At 38.9% G+C, this 22256-nt stretch overlaps 1 protein-coding gene across 1 annotated transcript; it reads right to left on the bottom strand.

Annotated features, from left to right (window-relative positions):
• Positions 1-7662: 7662 nt before the first annotated feature.
• On the bottom strand, positions 7663-16347 carry MARVELD1 (MARVEL domain containing 1). Its single transcript, XM_051981814.1, has 2 exons — positions 12723-16347; positions 7663-11766 (listed from the first exon to the last, which is right to left on the bottom strand). Exon 1 carries the CDS (start codon positions 15131-15133, stop codon positions 14612-14614), a length of 522 nt encoding a protein of 173 aa, XP_051837774.1. The 5' UTR covers positions 15134-16347; the 3' UTR covers positions 7663-11766; positions 12723-14611.
• Positions 16348-22256: the final 5909 nt, after the last annotated feature.

The raw sequence follows: 22256 nt of genomic DNA, 5'->3' as shown, positions 1-22256 counted from the left end.
TTGAAAAATATTCCTGAATCAGTTTTCTGGGTACAGTCAGACCACCAATATGTTTCAGCAATCATAATAATAACTATAATAGCCAACATTTGTATAAATGATCCAAGGTTTGCAAAGTCCTTTATATATTATCTTATTTGATCCTCCCAACATCCTTGTGAAGTGTTATCATTCCTATGAATACCTATGAAGTTTGCAAAACCTTTAAATATATTATTTGATTCTCTAAGCCCAGCACTGTAACCATCAGAAATGAGAGAATGGTGAAAATGACGAAAATAAAATGAAAGAGAAATGGCATGCAATTAAACAACTCCAGCTTGATTTATTTAAACAAGCTACTGATGCCAAAAAAGAAAAGAAAAGAAAAGCAATAAAGAACAGATGGAGGAATGGGCATTAATACAGATTATAAACATTTCCTTCAAAAGTTTAAGCAAAGTAAATCAATTGCCATTATGGGGAATGCAAAAGAGCCTAGAAACTGTCATCTAAGAATCAATTGATCTCCCTGCCAAACAAGGTGATATTGCAGCCAAGGGCAACATCAGTTTAGAATATAAATTCATTTGTAAAATCTCATGGAGGAAGATGGTGGAAGATAACAAAACATATCACTTCATTTGAAGAAAAAAGAAAGTTTAAAAAAAACCTTGGCAAACTGGAAGGGCAACAAACAGATGAGAAACAGTAAGTTATTTATTTTTTTCTTTTTTTAAAGCTTTTTATTTTCTAAACATATGCATGGATATAAAAACTTTTATGATCAACTTTTCCTACACAAGAATAATGGAGCCACAACATAAAGACTTCAACATGCCTACCTACAATGTGCTGCTGAAGGAAATGAAAATGGCACTAAAGAAAGGAAAGATGGGAAAAATTAGCTGGACTAAACCAGAGGAGGGCCCCATCTGGAGATGACATAATGTTTGATTACCAAGAATACCAAAGGGGGTAGGGATTAAAATTTAATCATTACCAAAAAAAAAAAAAAAAAAAAGAAAAGAAAAATAAAGAAAAGAAAAAGAAAAGATGGCCAGGAGAATACCTGTATTGAAAATATCCTTGATGGAAACTTGAGAAGATAAGAGACAGACTATCATCAACAATATTTTATAGCACCTTTGCAATCACATAATTATCAGGAAAGTATAGAGAATGCAAGATACCACTGTACATATTGTTTTTATACTATTAAAAAACAATTTCACAAAGAAAAGTTCTCCTTCATCAAGGTATCTCCCGTATATATGTTATAATCCTTAAGAGAACAAATTTATCCAATGATTCTCTACTTATTTCTGTAAAGTGAGTCATGAAACAGGAAGACATAGGCTCACCTAAGTTGATAATCAATGTCATAAAAGACAATCAAGGTAGAATTCTAATGGAAGAAAGAGGAAATCCCTATGGATTGGTTCAGTTCTTCCTGTGTGTCTATTGGCATTGTGCTGATTGCATCAAACATGACAACATGGCAAAACATCAGAAATGGAGATCAATGATTAAACTAGAATTTGATATCTTTCAGTGACAGAACAGTAACAAGGAAAATCACAGGGAAGAGTGCTCCAATGGACTGAATCTTTAGTCTGTATTGGCTATGAGTAAAACAGTATTTGTCTACGAGTGCCCTATTGGAAGAACTGATGGGAGATCTGAATCTTAACCCCTGAATTGTGTTCCTTGAATTCATCAATTTTTAGGTATGAATATAAAATGATTTGAAGGCAGTTGGATGGCACAATGGCTAGAGTGATGATGGGCCTGGAGTCAGGAAAACATCTGTGAACCTGGGTGAGTCACTTAATTCTATTTCTCTCATTTTCCTCATCTATAAAATGAGCTGGAGAAGGAAATGGCAAACCATTACAATAACTTTGCCAACTCCAAAGGGAGTCATGAAAAATCAGATGTGACTGAACAACAGTGAAATAGAATAGTTTGGGACTACCTGGGTCTTTGAGGACTAAAGGCAAATTCAGAGAAGCTTTATTAACATTTTTTTCTGCTATGAGCTATGTTTGGGCGTGTTTTTTCATGCATGGGAAAACTATTTCCTTCAGACAAGCAAAACTCCATAGAAAAAAGCTTAAACAACAGCAATAACAAAATTATTGTCATATTCTCCTAGGAGATTAAGACAATTTAAGACTATCAAAACAGACAGCAATTTCTAAGGCAGTTTTTAATCCACATTTCACATTTCTTTTTTCTTATTTTCTTTAAATTATGAAGCAGAAAATCATCAAACAAACCAATATTTCCATATATAAATGACTCTCTGCCCATATAAAGATCAGAAATGGGGATTGTATGTGAAACCATAAATCCACTATATACTATATCATATTTTTTTGATTGACTCAAGCTGTGTGTGTCTGTAATTGGAATCTGGCAGCAAATAAAAGAGATCAGAGTGTCTTACTGGATGGAAATTCCAGAAGTCACAACAGACTATAAGTGCATAAAATCTACACACACACACACACACACACACACACACGCATGCATGCATGCATATACTCATACATACATATATACCATCCCTACACTAACTGGACAAGTAGTATAACTCACAGAAGTGACAGAGCTAGGAGATGGCAGTAGCCAGTTCTCAAAGATAACTTATATAATACTTTAAAGCTAATAAGGCGCTTTATGTAAATTGCCTAATTTGATAAAAAGAACTGGCATTTATATAGCATCACAGTGCCAACCACTGTAATAAACATTTTATTCCCTTTCTAATTCTTTTTATGTAATTTTAACATTTAAAAATTTTGAATTTTAAATTTTCTCTCTCTCCCATTGAAAAGGCAAGCAATATATCAATTATACAGATGAAGTGATGCAAAACATATTTCCATTAGCTTATTCCTTCTACAACATATTCTATTACCATGTTACCAAAAGAAGCATTAAAAATTATGAAAATTTGAAAAGTATGCTTCAATCTTGTTCTATGCATTTTACACATATTATCTCATTTGATCCTCACAAATAGGTACTATTATTATCCCCATTTTACAAATGAGAAAACTGGGATAAAATAACTTATCAGAGTCACATGGGTAATAAGCATCTCAGGCCAGATTTGAACTGAGTCTTCCTGATTAGGCATAGCTTTCTCCACTATATCATTTAGTTGTCATTTGATCTTTAAAACAAGCCTGTCAGATAGATAGTATAGTTACTATTATTCTGCTTTTAAAAGTGAGGAACCTGAAAATCAGGTGATTAAGTAATTTATCCAAGAAGAACCCGAAGGATGAGAAGTTTCTCTTGTTGTTTAGTCATTTCTGACTCTGAAGTTTTCTTGGCAAAAAAATGCTAGAGTGGCAAACCACTAGTGGTTTATAGCTTATCTGCTTTCATAAATACCTTGTCTACCTGCATAAATCTTATCCTCATCTCTTTTCTTTATATGGTCAACATGAGAGTTCAGTCCCTTATTAACTATTTCTTCATAGCTACAGCTTCCTAACTGGATTTCCAAGTATCTAACCTCTCTTTTCTTCAATCCATCTTAATCCAGAAACACTCAAACTCAAGAATTCAAAAAATTAAGAACAAGGTTAGGAATATTCATGTTTCAAAACTGTAATCCATATGTATTATGATTAAGTAAAGATAATTTCACTTTCCCTATACAATAAATAACAACACCCCCCTGATAATTCTACTTCTAGTCCCCCAGAACCTCCAAACACTTTCTAAAAAGGCAATGTATGAACCATCCCAGGAGAAAGATCTGCCAATGAGATGACTTGATTATGTAGAGCTTTTTGTGAAGACAGAAACTTTAAAAACAAGGTGACTCCACAAGAAAGGGCTGGAGAAGGTTGTCTGAGACTCTGTCCAAATGTAGTCTATCTTTACCAGATAAATCTTCCTGAAGGCCAAATATAAGAAATCACTAAACCAGAACATCCTCCTCCTTCTTAAGGTATTGATGATTTATTAGAGACAGTTTCCTGGAGGTAAAATGTCTAATATCTTAATCAAGGATATTATTTCAAAATCCATTCCAGTTTTCAATTATGTCAGCCACCTAAATATGGAAATGTTTTATGGCTATTTTTCTCTAAAATGATAATTATTTAAGCTTTTAACTAATTGTGATCTCTGGCTTACTATTAAAATCATTGATACAGGCTCATGAACTATGAGTTAATGAATGCAAAGAGCAAGATTACCTTAAAGGTAAAGTAACCTCATCTGGGAAACCTGTTCTTTGAGTTATTTAATGACCACAGGTATTACATTTGTATTTCAGTTTCAGTGTTTGTGAATACACTCTGTGACTTTGTCTGTATGATTTCGGCAAATCCCTTCATATCTGAAGGTCTTAGTTTCAGGGGTCCTCAAACTTTTTAAATAGGGGGCCAGTTCACTGTCCCTCAGACTGTTGGAGCGCCAGACTATAGTAAAAACAAAACCTTTGTTTTGTGGGCCTTTCAATAAAGAAACTTCATAGCCCTGGGTGAGGGGGATAATCGTCCTCAGCTGCCACATCTGGCCTTCGGGCCGTAGTTTGAGGACTCCTGCAGGCTATACAATGATGTAGGTGAACCAGATGTTTTCTAAGTTGACTTCCAACTCCAAGTCATCAGCTAATAAAGGAAAAGGTAAATTAGTGATTTTCAATCAAGTAAAACCAGAACAAGGAGGACCTCTTCAAATTTAAGGGATATTAAAGAGACATTCATTAAAGCAAAGAAAATACTAGGCAGGAGAAGGAGGAGACAAAGAGGGATAAGAAAAGGAAGAGTCAAATCATCAAAATAGGAATAAAGACAATCTTCTCAAGGCGAGTGATAAGACCATAAGCTAGCAACAAAATTGTAGGACAAAAGGAGGACATAGTTAGGGATGAAATAGCTGCTGCTAAACCAGGATGTTCAGTAGACTTTGGTTAAATGAAAGGTTGAACACTGAACACAAAAGAAAAAGGATCAACAAAAACCTGATGAGAATGTCAATTCCCAAGTAGGGAACCTCATCTAGGATTTAGAATAAGCCTTATGTTACAGCGTATGCTTCAGTTCATAGGGCACAAAAGGAGATAGTAAGAGTAAGGTTTCCTGTGTCCAGGAAGTAGCAAGCAGGCAGCTTTGATTCATTCAGCCGACATCTGTTAAGATCTGTCTGCAAGACTAGAGGAAAGGATTACACTGACTTCCAAACTGAAGGTCTACAGAGCCCTTGTGCTGATCTCATTGCTGTCTGCCCGGACAGCGTACCAGCGCCATGCCAGGAAACTGAATAGCTTCCATTTGAATTGTCTAAGTAGATTCTGAAGATCACCTGGCAGGATAAGAGACCAGACACTGAAGTCCTTCCTCAAACTAAACTGCCAAGCCTTCCAACTCTACTGCAGAGAGTGCAACAAACACCATTAGACTGGCCACGTTGTTCAAATGCCAAATGTATATTTATCAAAAAGATTATTTTATGAAGAACTCATACATGGCGAGTGCTCACAAGGTGGTCAGAAAAAGGGATACAAGGACACTCTCACAATATCGTTTAAGTTGTACGACATTGGCACAGGGCTGCCCAGCATGGCGTGCCCCCATCAGGAAGGGGGCTGTGCTCATAGAGCATAGCAGAACTGAATTACCCCAAAGGAAACGCGAGATGAGCGAAATTAGAGAGTCCCCCGCAAATGTTCATATGCACTATTTGTGTCCCACCTGTGACAGAGCATTTTGATCTCCTCGTGGTCTGATCAGACACAGTCGGATACACTGTAACTCAACTCTAACACAGTGATATCATTTTGTCCTCTTCAAGAACGAAGGGCAACAGCCAGCCAATTAAACAGCAGGTTGCCAGAATCACTGCCCTCATAGAGTTTTTAGTCTAAGTAAGTCTAGGTAAGAAAAGAACACAATTAGCTGCCATAGATACCACTATATGATGAATATTAAACAAAGGAGGTTACGGCAGAGTGAGCTGATTAAAGGAATAATTGTTTTGCTTCATGTAATCAGTTGGTAGATAAACTGCAATATTTTAGTTACTTAGAAACTTGTAATCTTTTCACATACTCTTACTTCTAGCAATAATAAATAAAGTTACAAAGTAAAAATTGCATCTGCCTCAATGTCTGGAAAAATTAAGGAAAACTAGTTGATCTTTGATCATTGAATGACCAATGAATGAACTTTGATGACTGATCACTGAATTGGTCCTTCATCCAAGGACTAATTCTTTCACAGCTGTGATCTGTCTAAAATATAAAGTCCTTGAGAGTAAATACAGGCATACCTCCTTTTATTCCATTTTGCTTTATTGTGCTTTAAAGATGTTAAACTTAAAAAAAAAACCAGAAGGTTTGTGACAAACTTGTATCAAGCAAATCTTTCTAACATCTTTCTAACAACATGTACTCACATCATGTCTTTATGTTACATTTTGGTAATTCTCACAGTATTCCAAACTTTTTCATTATCATTGTATCTTTATGGAAATCAGTAATCTTTGATTTTACTATTGTAATTGCTTAGGGCACCACAAACCACAACCATATAAGATTTCCAACTTAATAAATGTTTTGTGTATTCTGATTGTTCCACCAACCAGCCTTTGCCCCTTCTCTCTCCCTCTCCTTGAATTTTCCTATTTCCTAAGACACAACAGTATTGAAAACTATTAGATAAACTTGGTTAATAAAGCAATGGCAGGGTTTGGCAGGATTAACCACAATTTTTTTTATTATTAAGCTTTTTATTTACAAAACATATGCATGGGTAATTTTTCAACATTGACCTTTGCAAAACCTTCTGTTTCAACTTTTCCCCTCCTTCCTCTCACCCTCTCCCCTCGATGGTAGGTAGTCCAAAACATAATTAACCACAATTTTAAAAGAAGTTCTAGTACTGGTAAATGCTGTCAAACAACTTCAAATATTACAGAGAAATCTTTTGTGAAAAGAAGTCAATTGATGTGAAAAACTTCATTGTTGGTTTATTTTAAGAAATTGCCACAGCCACCCCATTCTTCTGCAACCACCACCCTATTCAGTCAGCAGCCATCAACATTAAAGTAAGACCTCCACCAGTAAAAGAATTATGGTTTACTGAAGATTCAGATGATGGTTAACAGTTTTTGTTAGTTTGGGTATTTTTAGTTTGTTTCTAGCAATGAAGTATTTTGAAATTATGGTACACACATTGGTTTAGTGTGCTGTGTTGGGTTTTTTTTAAAGACTTAATACTGTTGCACATTTAATAGACTACATCATAGGATAAACATAACTTTTGTATGTACTGGGAAATAAAAAAAATTGTAACTCAGTTTATTGCAATTTTCATTTTTATTGTGGTGGTCTGGAACCAAATTCTCAATATCTCTGAGATACATGCATACTCTTTCATTTTGTTCTTATATGCCTATTTTATAGCACAGTGTCTGGCATAAAGAATTTGCTTAATAAATACTTATTGGATTAGATCGGATGCCCAATTGTGATTTCAGAGAACTGAGGATGAAATGTGGTAGATGAGAGGTGTGTGATGAAGAATATATTTTCAGATCTGTGTTGGTTTATTACAAAAGGGGAATCCCTCTGGGGAACGGGGAAGAGAAGGAAGAAGAAGTCATTGGAAAATAACTGATAAAAAGAAAAAGAGAAAACACATCAATGAAACATTTAAAAAGAAAAAAAAAGGGTTTTATTGGATTGCCCTATAAGTGATTTACAAAAATAAAGGGAGGTCAGGGAACTAGGAAGGAAAAATTACTCATCACTTCTTCCTTTTATGAAAATTTCCACTGAAGCTGTTCTCAGTGAGTAATTTATCCAATTTAAGCAAATAAAAGTAAAAATTGAATGCCTGGTAGGCATAATCTTCCTCCTAATGCATTAAAAAAAAACCCATAAATAGATCTTCAGTTAGATTTTCAAGCAGGCAACCATCACCCACTCCTTGTGCTTCAGGTACCTTTTCCTCTCTCCCTTTATTTCTTTAAAAAAAAAAAAAAAACCTTTTCAGGGTATAAACTCAGACGTGCAAAATGACCCCCCCCTTCCCTGGGCTCAGTGAGGGATTTAATAGGCAAATCTACAGATGTAAAGAGTCTCTGGTAAACACATGTAGCGTGGGATAGAATGAGAGAGCCAGATAAAGATCTAGATCACTCATTACCCAGGGTCAGCATTGGGGAAAGTTTTGCTTGCCAATGAGTCTAAGAAATGACCCCTCCTTGTCTATTAGATAGAAATCAATTAAAACAGAGTTCTAGTGTCTTCCTATTGACCCCACCCATAGATCACAATTGTTTCCTCCATTTGAAGGCAAAATTTAGGATAATTTTGTTTGTTCTATCCCTTTCACCTGATCACACATCCCATGTGTATGAGTGTGAGTGCTGGAAAAAGTATCACCCCTTTCTGACTACTGACTACAAGTGAGAGCTTCCTCTTCTGTAAAATCTGAGAAAAGACTGAATAATGTGATTTCTAAAGATCTGACTTAAAAAAATAATAATAATCTAAATTGACTATGACCATTAAATTACCATCACCTCAAACAACCCCTAGGGATAGGGATAGGGAAATGGGCAGAGAGAGAAGCAGCATTGTTCATATTTTTGGATGAGGTCTCGAAGTCTTGCAGGGAACCAATGGTATGTATGTGTGTAGAGGGTGTCTCCTTCCAACCAGTCCCAGTTCTCCCTATCCTCAGGGACTTTGGAAAATCCAGATCATACATTCTACTTAGGATAATGTTTGCAAAAAGTTAGGAATATCATTGCCACTGTACTCACTAGTAAAATTCTTTATCCCTAGGCTATCATCTAGAGCATATGAAGTGAAGAGGGCCAGCTGGAAGAAATTTTTCTCTTCACTGAGAATTCTAGAGTGTTTGGATTGCTCAGTCCTCTCCCCAACACCTTGCTTTTCTCATTTACCTACTCTCAAGAAACTTACATTCTATTGGAGGAAACATGTCCAAATACTAATAGATACAAAACATAAATGTAGTACCCCTTGAGGACAGTTGCCATTCAATTTCTAAGGATGTATCTCTGTGAGGAAATCCTAATAGACACAATTAACTCTCTGCAAAGTTGTTTACTAAGATGACATAATGCAAATAGGAGCTGGTAATCACAATTTGGTATGTGGAGAAAAGACCCCGATAATCTAACCTGCCCAGCAGAAATGTTGCACATACCTAAATTAACTGTCAAACTGTCATCACGTCAAACAACCCCAGGGAATAGGGAAGTGAATCTGTAAAAGATCTGGAGAAAGGACGTCCAAGCCCTTAGGTAGCAGAAATTATATAAGTTACTTTTGCCATATTCTATAACTCTGCCTCACTATTATTTTACTCTAAGTTTGAGCCCACTCTTCCCATGGATTCTATGTATATTTTTAGAACAGTAAGCATCAGATTTATGAGAGGAATTAAAAATAATTGCTAACACTCATATAGAACTTTAAAGTTACAAGGCTCTTTATATAAATTATCTCATTTGATCCTTAAAACAACTTTGTGATGCAGATACTATTAACTATTATTATTTTTTAGATAAGAGAACTTATTTGGGAGAGATTAAATTACTTTCCCAGAATTATACAGCTAGGAAATATTAGAACTCAGGTCTTAACAGATTCCAAGTCTATACCTTATCTACTGTGACACCTAGCAAATTGCCTAGAAAATTAGCAACTGTGTAAATGACTGACTCGATGATTTTGTAACTACATATTTTAGTCCATAGAATCTAATCTATTTTTCCTCTGACTTTTTGAAATGTGCTCTCCCAAAATGTGGGAGATCATTAAAGGTTTTTGAGAAGGGGAACAATGAATAGAATAATGCTGTTTTGCAAAGATCACACTGACTGGGAGAAGTTAGGAGGCTATTCATTTCAACTCTGCAGCCCACTAGGCTCTGGGGGGTTGATTGCCCTGCTGGCTTACAAATAGAGAGCCAATTGAGAGCCCCAGGCAGGAGCTGGATCCTCCAAAATACCACAAAGTCCTTTCCTGACTGTATCAGACACATTTTCTTCTTTTTGGTTCCTGATCTCAGGAAACCCTGTCTCAGAGTGAGACTGTCCAACAGAATTATGAACTGAAGCAAGAGCCCCTGTCCCTCCCCATCCCATCCCCAAGGAATCAGGCTGCTGCCAGAGTCAGAGGAATATCGGGATCCTATACTGCCCCTTGGCAGCGGGAGATGCCTGTAGGCAACTGCAAAAGTAGGGGGATATTTCCCAGATCCTACATCTCACATTTATATCTTTCAAATTGCATCTTCACTGACATACACAAACATGCATGGCAGAGGCAGATAAAAACAAGGTTTCTTTTCTCCACAGCCTCAGGCTCTAAATTTCTCTGCTAGTTCTATTTCCTCTTCCCTAGGGGAATGCTCTAATATTTCTTCTTCTAGTGGAAGGCCAAGAAAAAAAAAAAAAAAAGCAACTAAGGTACAAAAGCAAAGCTCTACGAAATCAAAGACACCCTAGATGATAATTCACCCACCTCCCATATGAAATATGAACAAAATTTTATTCAGAAAAGCAGGTTAGTTTAAAAAAAAAATCCCTGCACAAAATGAATGTATTGAGAATGCACTGAGACAGATCTTCCCAAACTTCAAGACTGCCACAGTTGGCTGTTGTTTAGCTGCCTTCCTAAGTTGGTCCAGCTGGAGACTTAGTAGGTCATGTTCAGCAAGCAGCCATGGAAAGTCTGCACTAAGAGCCAATCATAGGGTCTTCAGGGAAATGGATAGTGAACTTGTCTTTGGCACAATTCCGACTGAGAAGATTTGAGTCCTGGCAACAAAGAGACTGATTCTAGCCTAGGAGGAGCCTCTAGGATTGGAATGTCTCTGAGACTAGATTCCCACTAACATTGAATGAGACTGGAGCTTGAAAATGTAGCTGAATGGGGAAGGAAAAGGGATTTTCATATCAATCCTAAAATCTTCTCCATTTTGGAAGGCAAGAAAGTTAGGTTGGCAAGGATTTTGGAGGGTTAAAGGCCAATGGTACATCTAGGAAATCAGATGGTCTTCTATTATTCACTGGAAAGCTAAGAAGCATAATTCATCTGTCGGACAAAGGCAAAAGGCTGATGATGACATTAAAAAGGCCACAAATGAGATCTAATGGTAAGTAATCTAAGTGATGTCAGCATCGGCAAGGCACCCATGAATAACAAAAGTGAGGGGAGATCCCGAGTGGCACTTGGAATAGGAACAATTAGGTCAAAGAGAAAGATGTAGCTTGGATGATAGTAAGAGGAGGAGGAGGAGAAAGTAGAAAAGGAGAAAAGGAAAAAGGAGAAAGTGGAGGAGGAAAAAATAGAGGAGGGGGAGGAAGATGAAAAGGAAGAGGAGGAGGAGGAAGAGGAAGAAGAGAAATTAGGGAATTAAATAAGTTCTGTTCATTGCTTGTCAGAAGTCTGGAATATGCAGCACTCAAACACTGGCAGAGAGAAATCAGATTTGTGTATATACATATATACATACACATGTGCACACCCACTTGGGAGGAGCCCAAACTTAGTTACACACTACCCTAAAGTCATGTGTTACAGGGTCTGGGAACCAGTTGCTGGCAGAGTTGCCTAGATAGTGCTGTTCCAGTATTGCTCAGGTAAACTTTGAAAATTTCTTGCTTCTTCTGTCCAGAGCTGTCTTCTCAGTCACCCCCCAATGACCATCCCAAACAAGATGAAGAGATGGCTAATGTGGCCAGTTGCTTGGATTCTTCTCTCAATTCTGCAAGCTAAAACATAAGAAAAAGTTATTCTCTCCTGTGTTCTCTGATAAATAGTTACTCTCTGTTATTCCCCTATATCATATCTACCCCCAGAAAGTCTGCTCCTACTAGTAAGCCTGAACAGAGGGACCAGCCTCCCACCCCGGGACAAGGCAACACTTTTCCCTAGGCTAACTGGTATCAGTACCCTCAGAGAACCCCCTAGAATCCTAGGTCTCCTTTCAGAAGAAAAGAGAACATGTTTTAGCCACCTCGGGGGGCACGGGAGAAGAAGGGCACTTACACAATCTAGACCAGACACTTTCTGTTTCCGTTGGAATAACAGTGAAAATACCACATGCCAAAGATTTGGGAGTTAGGGGTGAGGGTGAGGAAGATAAATTTAGAAGTGAATGAGAGTATATGCAAAATAATCACGTTTACTTAATAAGCAATAATTGCATAAAACATGCCTCTGAATCTCGAAGGAGGCTCTAAGGAGCCAAATCCTAAAGTTCCATCAGACAAGGTTGTCCCCACACAAAAAAAAGAGTTTCTGGTCAATAAATAAATTGTTTCCTATTTTATGGAGCAGGAAGTAGGGGTCTTATTCTATGAATGCCAAGCCCCACACCTTTAACATTATTTATCTCTAAGTCTGGTAAGAATTGAAACAGTGTATTTAAAAAAAAAAAAGATTCTAGTATTGTTTACCACATTACTATGTTTCTAATCAAAAGGTTGGACTTTAAAAAAAAAAGTTGGCACTACTAAATAAGGGCTTTGCTTCTCAAAGATTTAGCAACTTCAAAACTGTTTTTATCGAAGTTGGCATAAACCCTAGGCCACCAAAAATGAACGCATATGAAAATAAATGAGTTTTTCTGTTTTTACACCAGAAGTTTAGTGATTAACCACACCTAACTCCACCCCCAGGAGTGGGAGTGAGGAGGGGTGGGGAAAATAGGAAAATATTTGCCTACCTTTCAGGGACCTTCATAGCCAAACATCACTCCCAAAAGGTTCGTTGGTATAATCTCTGATTCTCCAACCTTCAGAAGACTTCTCTTTGCTGTTCAATAGATGAGTGCTAAATTGCAGAGACTCTAGATAAACCACAGGGATTCTCACCCGGTTTCAGAATCGTGAAGCTGCTTCTCACCACTGTAAAAGAGTCAGCTCTTTGGGGGGGGGGGGGGAAGGAGAAATATAGTCTAGATGGAGCTCAATTTATTTTCCAAAGAGATGTAAAGTAGATAAAATGACCAGTCCCAGAGAGAGCTAAAATTTTAACAAGTTCTCACTTATCAAAAACGAAAGAAGCCATAATTTCATAGAACTTTCCATAATATACCTTTCCCCACCAGTCCCACCCAAGTCTCCTAAAATAATTTCCCTGAGTGAAACTGCAAAGATCTCATTTCCCATATAGCTAACTCAAATTCAACTTTCATCTCCTAATCTGCAAACTAATCCTGCTCCGCTCTTGGGTACCACAAAGTTTATGAATGTTAGAATTTAGCCCTCAAACCTCTGGACAGACTGAGACAGCTAAATTGGATCTCATTCGTCAGGATTGGTAAAACTGATGGTAATCAAGTACTTCATATCTTGTTAGACACATTCTGACCCTCCACGGCTCTAGACTGAGAGGCAGCTTTAGTTTACTAGAAAAAGCACTAATCTGAATGTCAGGAGGCCAGAAAACTTTTAGTCCAGTCTTCAAAGTTTAAGGAAGGGATTCACTTTTAGGTGACCCGTTTCCGCATCTTTAAATCGATGAAATTGTACTAGAAGATGGTGGATAAGATTTTTTTCCTGCTCTAGTCTTTTATAAAGCTGTGGCCCCTAAGGCCCATAAGGCAACTAGGTCAAGTCACACATATGTGAACAGGTTTCTGTAAGTGGGTGAGGAGGGGCTGTGTGTCTTGGTGTGCAAGATGGCAGAGACTCTCTAGCACCTAAAAGTATTTTGGTATTTTGGCATATTCCCCGGTACGCAGTACTAAGTTGCTGGATGTACTGCCCAATCTGGAGCACCACGCCAGGTCACAATAACACAAAAAACTACTCAGCTGAGGATACTGGTCATCCGGGAGGATGCAAAAAGGCGTGGCCCTGCCGCGGGTTAAACTTGTTCTTGGAGCCTCAGCCCATAGCCTTCCTGGCTCCTCGTTTATTCTGCCTGGAAGCCAAGTAACTGGCTGGCTGGCTGACAGCCTGCCGCCTGGCCCGAAGGGAGTAGCGGCTGCAAGAGGGGCCAAAGGAAAGGGTGGTGAGCTCCTCCCGGAGAAGGAAAGGAGGGGTTAAGAAACCGCTACAGAACAGGCTTCATTTGAAGAGCTTTCCCCGGATCCACGCGGGCGTCTCTGTCCACGTTTAAATGTAGGGAGGGGAGAGGAGCCTAGCTGTGGGAGTGGCGAAGGGGCTTTCACGGACAAGCCAGCCCCGGGTGGATCCTCCAGTCTGTCTTTCTCTACCTCTTTCACAGTTTGCAGCCGGCCCGGGAAACTTGCAAAGTGTCACTGGCTTGCGTCCAAGCTTTCAATTCCCATCTATGCGTTTTGGAGACTGTCGGGGCATCCGCTCCCTGGTCCACTGTTTGAGTGTCTGTGCGTGCAACAGTTTGTCCAACTCTTTGTGCCTCGGTACAGGCTGGGTCTTGTGGGCAATGGGGGGGGGGCGGGAGGGAGGAAGTGGGGCGGCCGGGCAAAAGGAGCCCTCCGAAGGAGGCTGGAGGATCGGGAGGGCGGGTAGCTGGAGAATGGGGCTGTGCAGAAGGGAGAGGAAGGGACCTAGAGAGGGAGGCGGGGGGGGGGGGGGTGGTAAGAGGCTGGGCTGTTCCCCTTCCCCCCGGCGGCCCTGACCGGCCTCACGCAAAGTCCTGGTGGCCCCGGCAGCGGCGGCAGGAGGAGTAGAACGCCGAGAGCAGGTAGAGCGAGAGGCAGAAGCAGCCACAAACTGAGGCGGTCAGGAAAGCGTTGAAGGCGCAGGGCAGCAAGTAATGCTCAAGGTTGCAATAGGTGTGCTTCAGCGTCTGGTCGATCATGATGCCCGAGGCCGCCACGTACAGGCCGGCCGCCAGCAGGTCGTGGACCACGTTGGTGAGCAGCCAGCGGGAGCCCAGCAGCGGCACCAGCTCGTGCTTGCCCAGCAGGGTGGTGAAGTAGAGGCCGGCGGTCAGCAGCCAGAAGAACACGGAGACGAAGAGCGCGAAATGCACGGGGCCCTGGTACTTGCTCGACGCGATGGTGATCCAGAAGGCGGCTCCGGCCAGCAGCTGCAGCAGCCGCAGTATGCCCAGCGGACTCCGCAGGAAGGATCTCTGCAAGCTCACCGAGCTCCGCGCCCCGGCCGCCGGCGGCGGGGGCTGGCGCGGCGGAGGGGGGCGCATGGCCCTGGGGCGCGGCGGCGGCCGTGCGGACCTGGAATGCGCCTCGAGCCGAGCGCCCGGCTAGCGGCGAGCCAGGAGGCAAGGATTTCAGGGACTTCCTTCCTCCCCGCGGCCGCCGCGGCCCCCCACCCCGTTAGCTGCCAGCTAGTCCGCCCCTCCTTTCTCCGCAGATCCTCACTGCTTCCTACCCTAGTCTTCTCGCGGCCAGCTTCCTCCCTCCCAGCTCTCCTCTGTTTCTCCGCTCTCTCCACTCCTCCTACCCGCTCTTTTCTCTTTCCCTTCTGTCTCCTCCCCCGAACTTTGTACACTCCCTCTTCCTGCCATCTTCTTTACCACCCTCTCCCCCTAGTCTTCTCGCCTCTCCTCCACTTTCCCAATCTCTAAAGTCCTGGGCTGATCAGGGCGGAGCCTCAAACACCCTTCCGATCCTCGTTCCCTTCTGTTGTGGTCATTTCTGTTCCCCGTGGGACTGCGGAGGGCTACCCTGCCTTCTCTTTCCTGTACGTGCAGAAGGAAGGACTAAAAAGTCCCGTTACTTTCCTAACTTCAGTGTAGACTCTCTGCTGTTTCTGAAAGGTGGAGCAAAAGCCGTCTTTTTTGAGGTTGTTGTTCACACCCAAATGGCCATTTTTCTCGTCTAATTTAGCCCAGCCAAACTAAGCGTGCCCCACCTTTTCAGCCTGTTGCACACCGTGGTAAAGATTGGCCTTCTGCCACCCCTATCTAAAAGTAATCTTAGAATCGACCCTTCTAAATGAGAACAGCTGTGCTGGTAAGTGTTTAACAGCTCACTTTCCAGAAAGGGAAAACAACAACAGCAGCAGCAAAACTTGTGTTGATAACCCACTTTAAAAGTTTGATGTACATTATTTATATTTTAGCCATAACTTTCTTTTTCCCCCTAATAAACATATATTTACATTTAATCATGCTGCACAAGAGAAATTAGATCAGAAAGAAAAAATAAGCGAGCAAACAATAACGACAACAAAGTATTTTCATGCTACCTTTTGATTCACTCTGGATACAGATGGTGTTCTCCAACACAAGTCTATTGGAATTTAGCCATAAGGTTCTTAAATCTAGATAATCAACACAATTTGATGTGTTACCTTTGAAGATTTCTGTTATGTAAATGTTTACACAGAAAACTGTACTCAGGCTGACTCCAGCATATTTCGTACCTCGGAAGAGCTAACTATTATGAGAGAAAAAGTTGGTAGCATCCTGTGTTAGAGAAGCCAACCTTGGGCAAATAGCAGAACTGGAAGGAGGTAGGAGACCAAGTTTAGCTGCTCACTAATTAATCTTGGATTCAATTCTATTTCCCTCCTTGGTCTCACTAACAAATGTTTATTAATAACCTATACTGTGCAATGCACTGGGCTAGGCATTGAAGAAAATAATGATAAAATCAACTGCATAACAGAATCTATATGGGCCCTTATGAAGATTATGATCTGAAGGGAAAGAGATATAACACTGACAGGATTTACCTACTACCTCCATCATGCATTTGTTCAAAATCACACGGAATTCATGGAGTAATGTGCCTTAAAAGGCAGTGTGCTATAATGGTTAAAAGACCAGCCTTGGAGTCAGAAAGACTAGAGTATTAGTTGTATGATCATAGGCAAGACACTTAAGCTTTCAGTATCTTTTAAAATAACTTTTTAGTTACTTTCAGTACCTTTTAAAGTAAAATTTCAGTAACTTTTAAAGGAGTGCCCCTTTTAACTTTTGAAGATTATAAGTAGCAGATGAATTACCAGTCTGGATCAGTGGAGGGAATTTCCACAATGGAAATTATCTACACAAATTAAATCATAGACTCAGCCAGAAAAGGTAGAGGACCTTAAACCAATAATCAATTGACTTATCACATTCAGCTTGTCATTTGCCTTCCCCTACTACCCAACTTCTCCCAACTGACCAGCACTTCCAATACACAACAAGCTTGGATTAATGGAATCTGTCCTCACTGGGAGATATTAACCTTTCCTCATCTTTGAAGAGCCCATCCTAAGACATTGCTGCCTTTTTGGTGACCCAGATGAGACTTAATTCATTCATATACATACTCAATCCCTTTCCAACTCTTTTTTGCTGGACACCTCCCCTCTATATGTGTTGTCTTCTTGTATTAGAATGTAAGTTCTTTAGCAATTCGAAACTATGCCCAAAGGGCTATAAAACTGTGTATACCCTTTGATCCAGCAGTGCCTCTACTGGGTCTGTATCTCAAAGAAATCATAAAAAAAGGAAAAGGACCCACAGATATAAAAATGTTTCTAGCAGCCCTTTTTGTAGTGTTAAGGAATTGGAAAGTAAGTGGATGCTCATCAATTGAGGATTATAGTATATGAATGTGATGGAACATTATTCCAATGTTCTATATAATGAGCAGGCTGTTTTCAGAAAAGCCTGGAAAGATTTGTATGAACTGATGCTGAGTGAAGTGAGCAGAAGTGGGAGAACATTTTACAAAATAATAACAAGATTATGTGATGATCAACTATGATAGATTTTGTTCTTCTCAGCAATACAGTGACCTGACACAATTCCAATAATCTTGAAATAGAAAATGCCATTTGCATCTAGAGAGAACTGAATATGGATTGAAACATGATTTCCCCACCTTTTTTTGTTTTTTCTTTCTCGTGGTTTTTCCTTTTTGTTCTGATTTTTCTTTTACAACACCACTAATATGGAAATATGTTTAAAATGTGTTCATGTTTAATCTATATCAGATTGCTTGCTGTCTTGAGGAAAAAGGGAGATAAAAGGAGAAGGAAAAAATTGGCACTCTAAATCTTACAAAAATGAATATTGAAAACTATTTTTACATGTAAGTGGAAGAATAAAATACTCTTGGAGGGAGGGAGAAGAACATAAGCTCTTTCAGGGCAGGAATTATTTTCTCTTATTTGAAACCTCAATGCTTAGCTCAAAACACAAAATAAGTATTTAATCAAAATTTTTTTCATTTATTCATTCATTGGCCTGAAATACTCAAATGGTCAGAAAATAAGATGTCTTCTAAGGGAACTAAGGGAAAAAATTAGTCAGAAGATATGCATTTCTGAACTATGTAGGTCATCATAACTAAAAGAATTTGCCACCTAGTGGCCAATTTACTGGTGTGTCTCTCCATATGTAGCTAGACTGGTCCTTGGATAGCAGACTAAGACCAGGACAAACAATATGAAGACCTGGAGAGAGAAAGGGAAGTTAGAAGAAATTAAGAAAAGAAGGAGGGAATCTTTCTAGTTACCTAAAAAATATCTTAAGAACCCAAATTAACAGCAACTACTTATATACCTACATGTGCTAGTAAATGTTACAACCAATTTTCCAAAAAAATATGCACAATGTATAACCTATAACAGATTGCTTGCTATGTTAGGGGGGGAGGGAGAGAAGGAGAAAGTTTTGGAACTCAAAAATATTACAAATGGATGTTGAAAACTATTTTTACATATAATTGGGAAAAAATAAAATACCATTTAGAATATTTTTAAAAATATGTATAAATGTTTAACAATCAGCTTTCCCATAAATATATATGTATGCATTTCAAAGATATACTTTAAAATTTAATCTGCATTGTTAACATTTTCCCTATTACCTTCTTAAGTTCAATCTAACCTATCAACAAAACAGTAAATTAGGCCCTGACTTCAAATGTTTGCCAATTTCCAAGTCATAAAAATTCCACACCAAAAATTTAACAATCAGCTCAGTGAGTTCAAATTAGCTCCCTGTTGTTTCACCACCCAGTGAGCATAATTCTGAAAGGAATGAAGTTGATCTTATAAGGAAATATTCACGAGTTTGTTTTTCAGGGAAGCTATTTTTAGTTTGGTAGAACTTTGCAGTCATTCCAAGAGACTTTCAGCAAAACTCTCTAAGTAAGTGCAACTAAGCAAATACACATTCCTAGTTTCAACCCAAGGGTCATGCCTTTTTTTTTCAATTAAGTGTTTTATTGAAAATCTAATATTGAAACAATAATATAACCACTAAAATTTATTTAGCAAGATTTGACAGTTTAATAAATTTCAAAGGATAAAATATAATTTTTTTCTTATGAAAATCACTACCCATAACCCACCTTATCCTTCTTTCCCACATGATTTCCATTTTTCCCCAATAAATCTAATTTTTAAAATAGCCTCAAGAAAGTCCTTGATATAGACTATCTTACCTTCTGTTTCTTCTTACTACAACTAACACAAAACTACCTAATTCTAAACTTTATTTCTAAGTTCAGTTTCTCTTTTCTTTCTAAGCATAAGATATCACCAACTCAAATCGTGAAGCAGGTGAAATGAGAGCCAGTTGTCCTTCAGTTCTATATGCTGGTGTCTCATGTTCTAATAGGTATGGAGAATTAGTAATTGCTTGTTTTGTCTAGAAACCTCATCTCCATCTGGAATTTTTCCCAATCCCCTTAATCTGGAAATTGTTAAATGCATTGATTGTGTCCAATTCTTCATGATCTCATTTGGGGTTTTCTTGGCAAAGATATTGGAATAGTTTACAATTTCCTTCTCCAGCTCATATAGATGAAGAATTGAGGCAAATACTATTAAGCGACTTGTGCAAAATCACACAGCTAATAAGTATCTGGGGCTGGATTTGTACTCAGGTCCTCCTAACTCCAGGTCTGGCACTCTATCCACTTTGCCATCTATCTGCTTAACCTGGGGGAAGGGATCCCATATAATTTTATATTGTGTGAGGCATTTTCCTGGGTCCTCATTGCCATCCATTTAAAATATCTTCATACAAGATGTAAATATCCTGGTTAACAACATATTTCAGGAAGATTTATTGAATCATGGCTTAGCCACACCTTAGCCATGACCATGAACTTGCCTTTCAAAGGGAAGAGCAGATTCACAAAGAGAGAAAATAATCCGAGAGGAGATCTGAGTTCTCTGAAGGAAAACTCTGTAGCCTCATAGTTTCATAGGCAAGTAGGTAAGCAAGAAACACTTAGTAAGTGCTTACTATATGCTGGGCACCTTGCTAAGCTCTGAGAATAAAAAAAAAAAAAAAGCAAAAAAAATAAATGGTCCTTGCCCTCAAGGAGTTTACATTCTCCTAGACAAAGATGACAGATAAAAAGAATTGGAAAAGCAAGGGAGGAAGTAAGAGTATGGGTATGGTGGCAGAGAGCCAGAAGCACAGCCAGGAGAAGAATGCCTATTTTACTGTCCCTCCAAGAATCACATTCCTCCAGAAGAAGAAAAAATTAAATGGGCCCAGAAATGGATGGAAGCTAATGAAAAGAAGTTTTAGGGAGCTCCCATGCTGCATACTGTGCATGCAGCAGCAGCACAGTAACAGTGATTGAAGTAAGAAGCTCCTGGAAATGAGGAATGGTTCCTAGACAATGGGGAGTTCCTGGCAAGCCTCCTGGAGAGAAAAGGAAGAGCTCATGGGCAACACTGATTTCTTAGACCAAACAAGGCATAGAGCCTAGAACTAGCAAGGGACAGAACTACAACAAAGAGCAGCAAATCCAGGAGACCTCATCCTTCACTGATGCTGTTATTTATGTAAATTGTACAGGGGAAGGAGTCATTTATCAACCCCAAGGGATGTTTTCCTCTATTAGGAAAGAAGGCCTCCATTAGAAGAGAACTCAGTACCCTGGAAGTGTCAATAGGGGTTCACCTAAAAGGGGAGGAGAATTGATTATTTATGGATTCAGGTTTAAGTCCTTTTTGTTTTGTGTTTGTTTGGGATCGGGTTAAATAAAGCCTGCCTTATTTTTGTAGCACTGTTAGCCTCAATGCTTGCAGACGAGGGTCCCAGGGCCCTTTTTTTGTAAAGACACAAACATGAGCTATTGCAATTCATTCTATTTCCCTCAAAAAATCACAGATCTCAAAGCAATTCCAATAAATTTAAGATGAATTCACATTCAGAGAGACTGAATGTGAATCAAAGCATGGTTTTTTCACCTTTTTGTTGTTATTTTGCTTTTTTTTTCTTGTGTTTTTTTCCTTTTGATCTGATTTTTCTTACACAACATGCAGTAATGAACTTAAAAGAATTTCACATATTTAATCTGTGTATCAGATTGCTTACTGTCTGGGATAGGGGTAAAGTAAGGGAGGGAGGGAGAAAAATTTGGAAAAATACAAAAATGAATGTTGAAAACTATCTTTACATATATTTGGAAAAATAAAATACTATTAAAATAATTTTTAAAGTTACAAAATCTATGAGTAAGATTTTCATAGTCTCTTTGGAGACCACAGATTTGATCTACATCTAGACAGTGATTGTACATTTTTTCCTTGAAATTGAGCTATAATTTGACATTTTTGCTACCAGATAATCTTTGAAACAAAGCTGAAACAAGTAGGACTAAACACAATATCAAATATTTTTGTTTTGTTTTAATTTTACTAATTCAGTGTTGGGGGCAGAAAAAGAATCATTTTTAGTCCCTGTGGACAAAGACCCCTACAAGGTCACTGAAGAAAGAAGCTCATCTGGGATGCAACTTAAGAAGGGAAGAAGTCTGCCATCTGGTGGCTTCTTTTTCCTTTTTTTCAGGAATGCACAATCTGTCACTGATAATAAAACCCAGAGCAAAGCTGACTTGTGCTGAGGTAATCCATTTTACTTTTGAGTAGCTTTAATAATTGCTAGGAAATTTTTCTTAGATGATGTCTAAAATGGGGAAGAAGGAGAAGAGGATGGGAAAGAAAGATGGCAATTACAGAGACCCTAAGCCACTGAAGTCATTTTGGGGAAGTGAGGGGGTCACTATGCAGAGTAGGTGTGAGAGGAAGAGGATAAATCTTAACATTTTAACTAATTGTTTTTGCTAACAGCTAAAAAAAAAATCTGTTCTTGTCTTACTGATAAAGGATTTCAAGTGCTGTCATTGTCCTCTAAATTTGGGACCCTGTAGATTTGTCATCATTGAGTAAAGGCCTGGTCCCCCTACCCTAGTCATAGCTCTAGATCTGACTTACTCTGAAAGTCATATTCTTATATATTGAGGGGAAATGTCTGATGAGGGTTGGCAGTGGGAGAATAATTTATATTCTGATATTCTTGGGGAGAAACTGAGTGGAGACATAAGCCACAAATGGAT

The sequence above is a fragment of the Antechinus flavipes genome, chromosome 2 (assembly GCF_016432865.1).
Source record: "Antechinus flavipes isolate AdamAnt ecotype Samford, QLD, Australia chromosome 2, AdamAnt_v2, whole genome shotgun sequence".
NCBI classification, from domain to species: domain Eukaryota; kingdom Metazoa; phylum Chordata; class Mammalia; order Dasyuromorphia; family Dasyuridae; genus Antechinus; species Antechinus flavipes.
The sequence above is the reverse complement of the archived record's forward strand: the minus strand, read 5'-3'. Positions and strand labels throughout refer to the sequence as shown.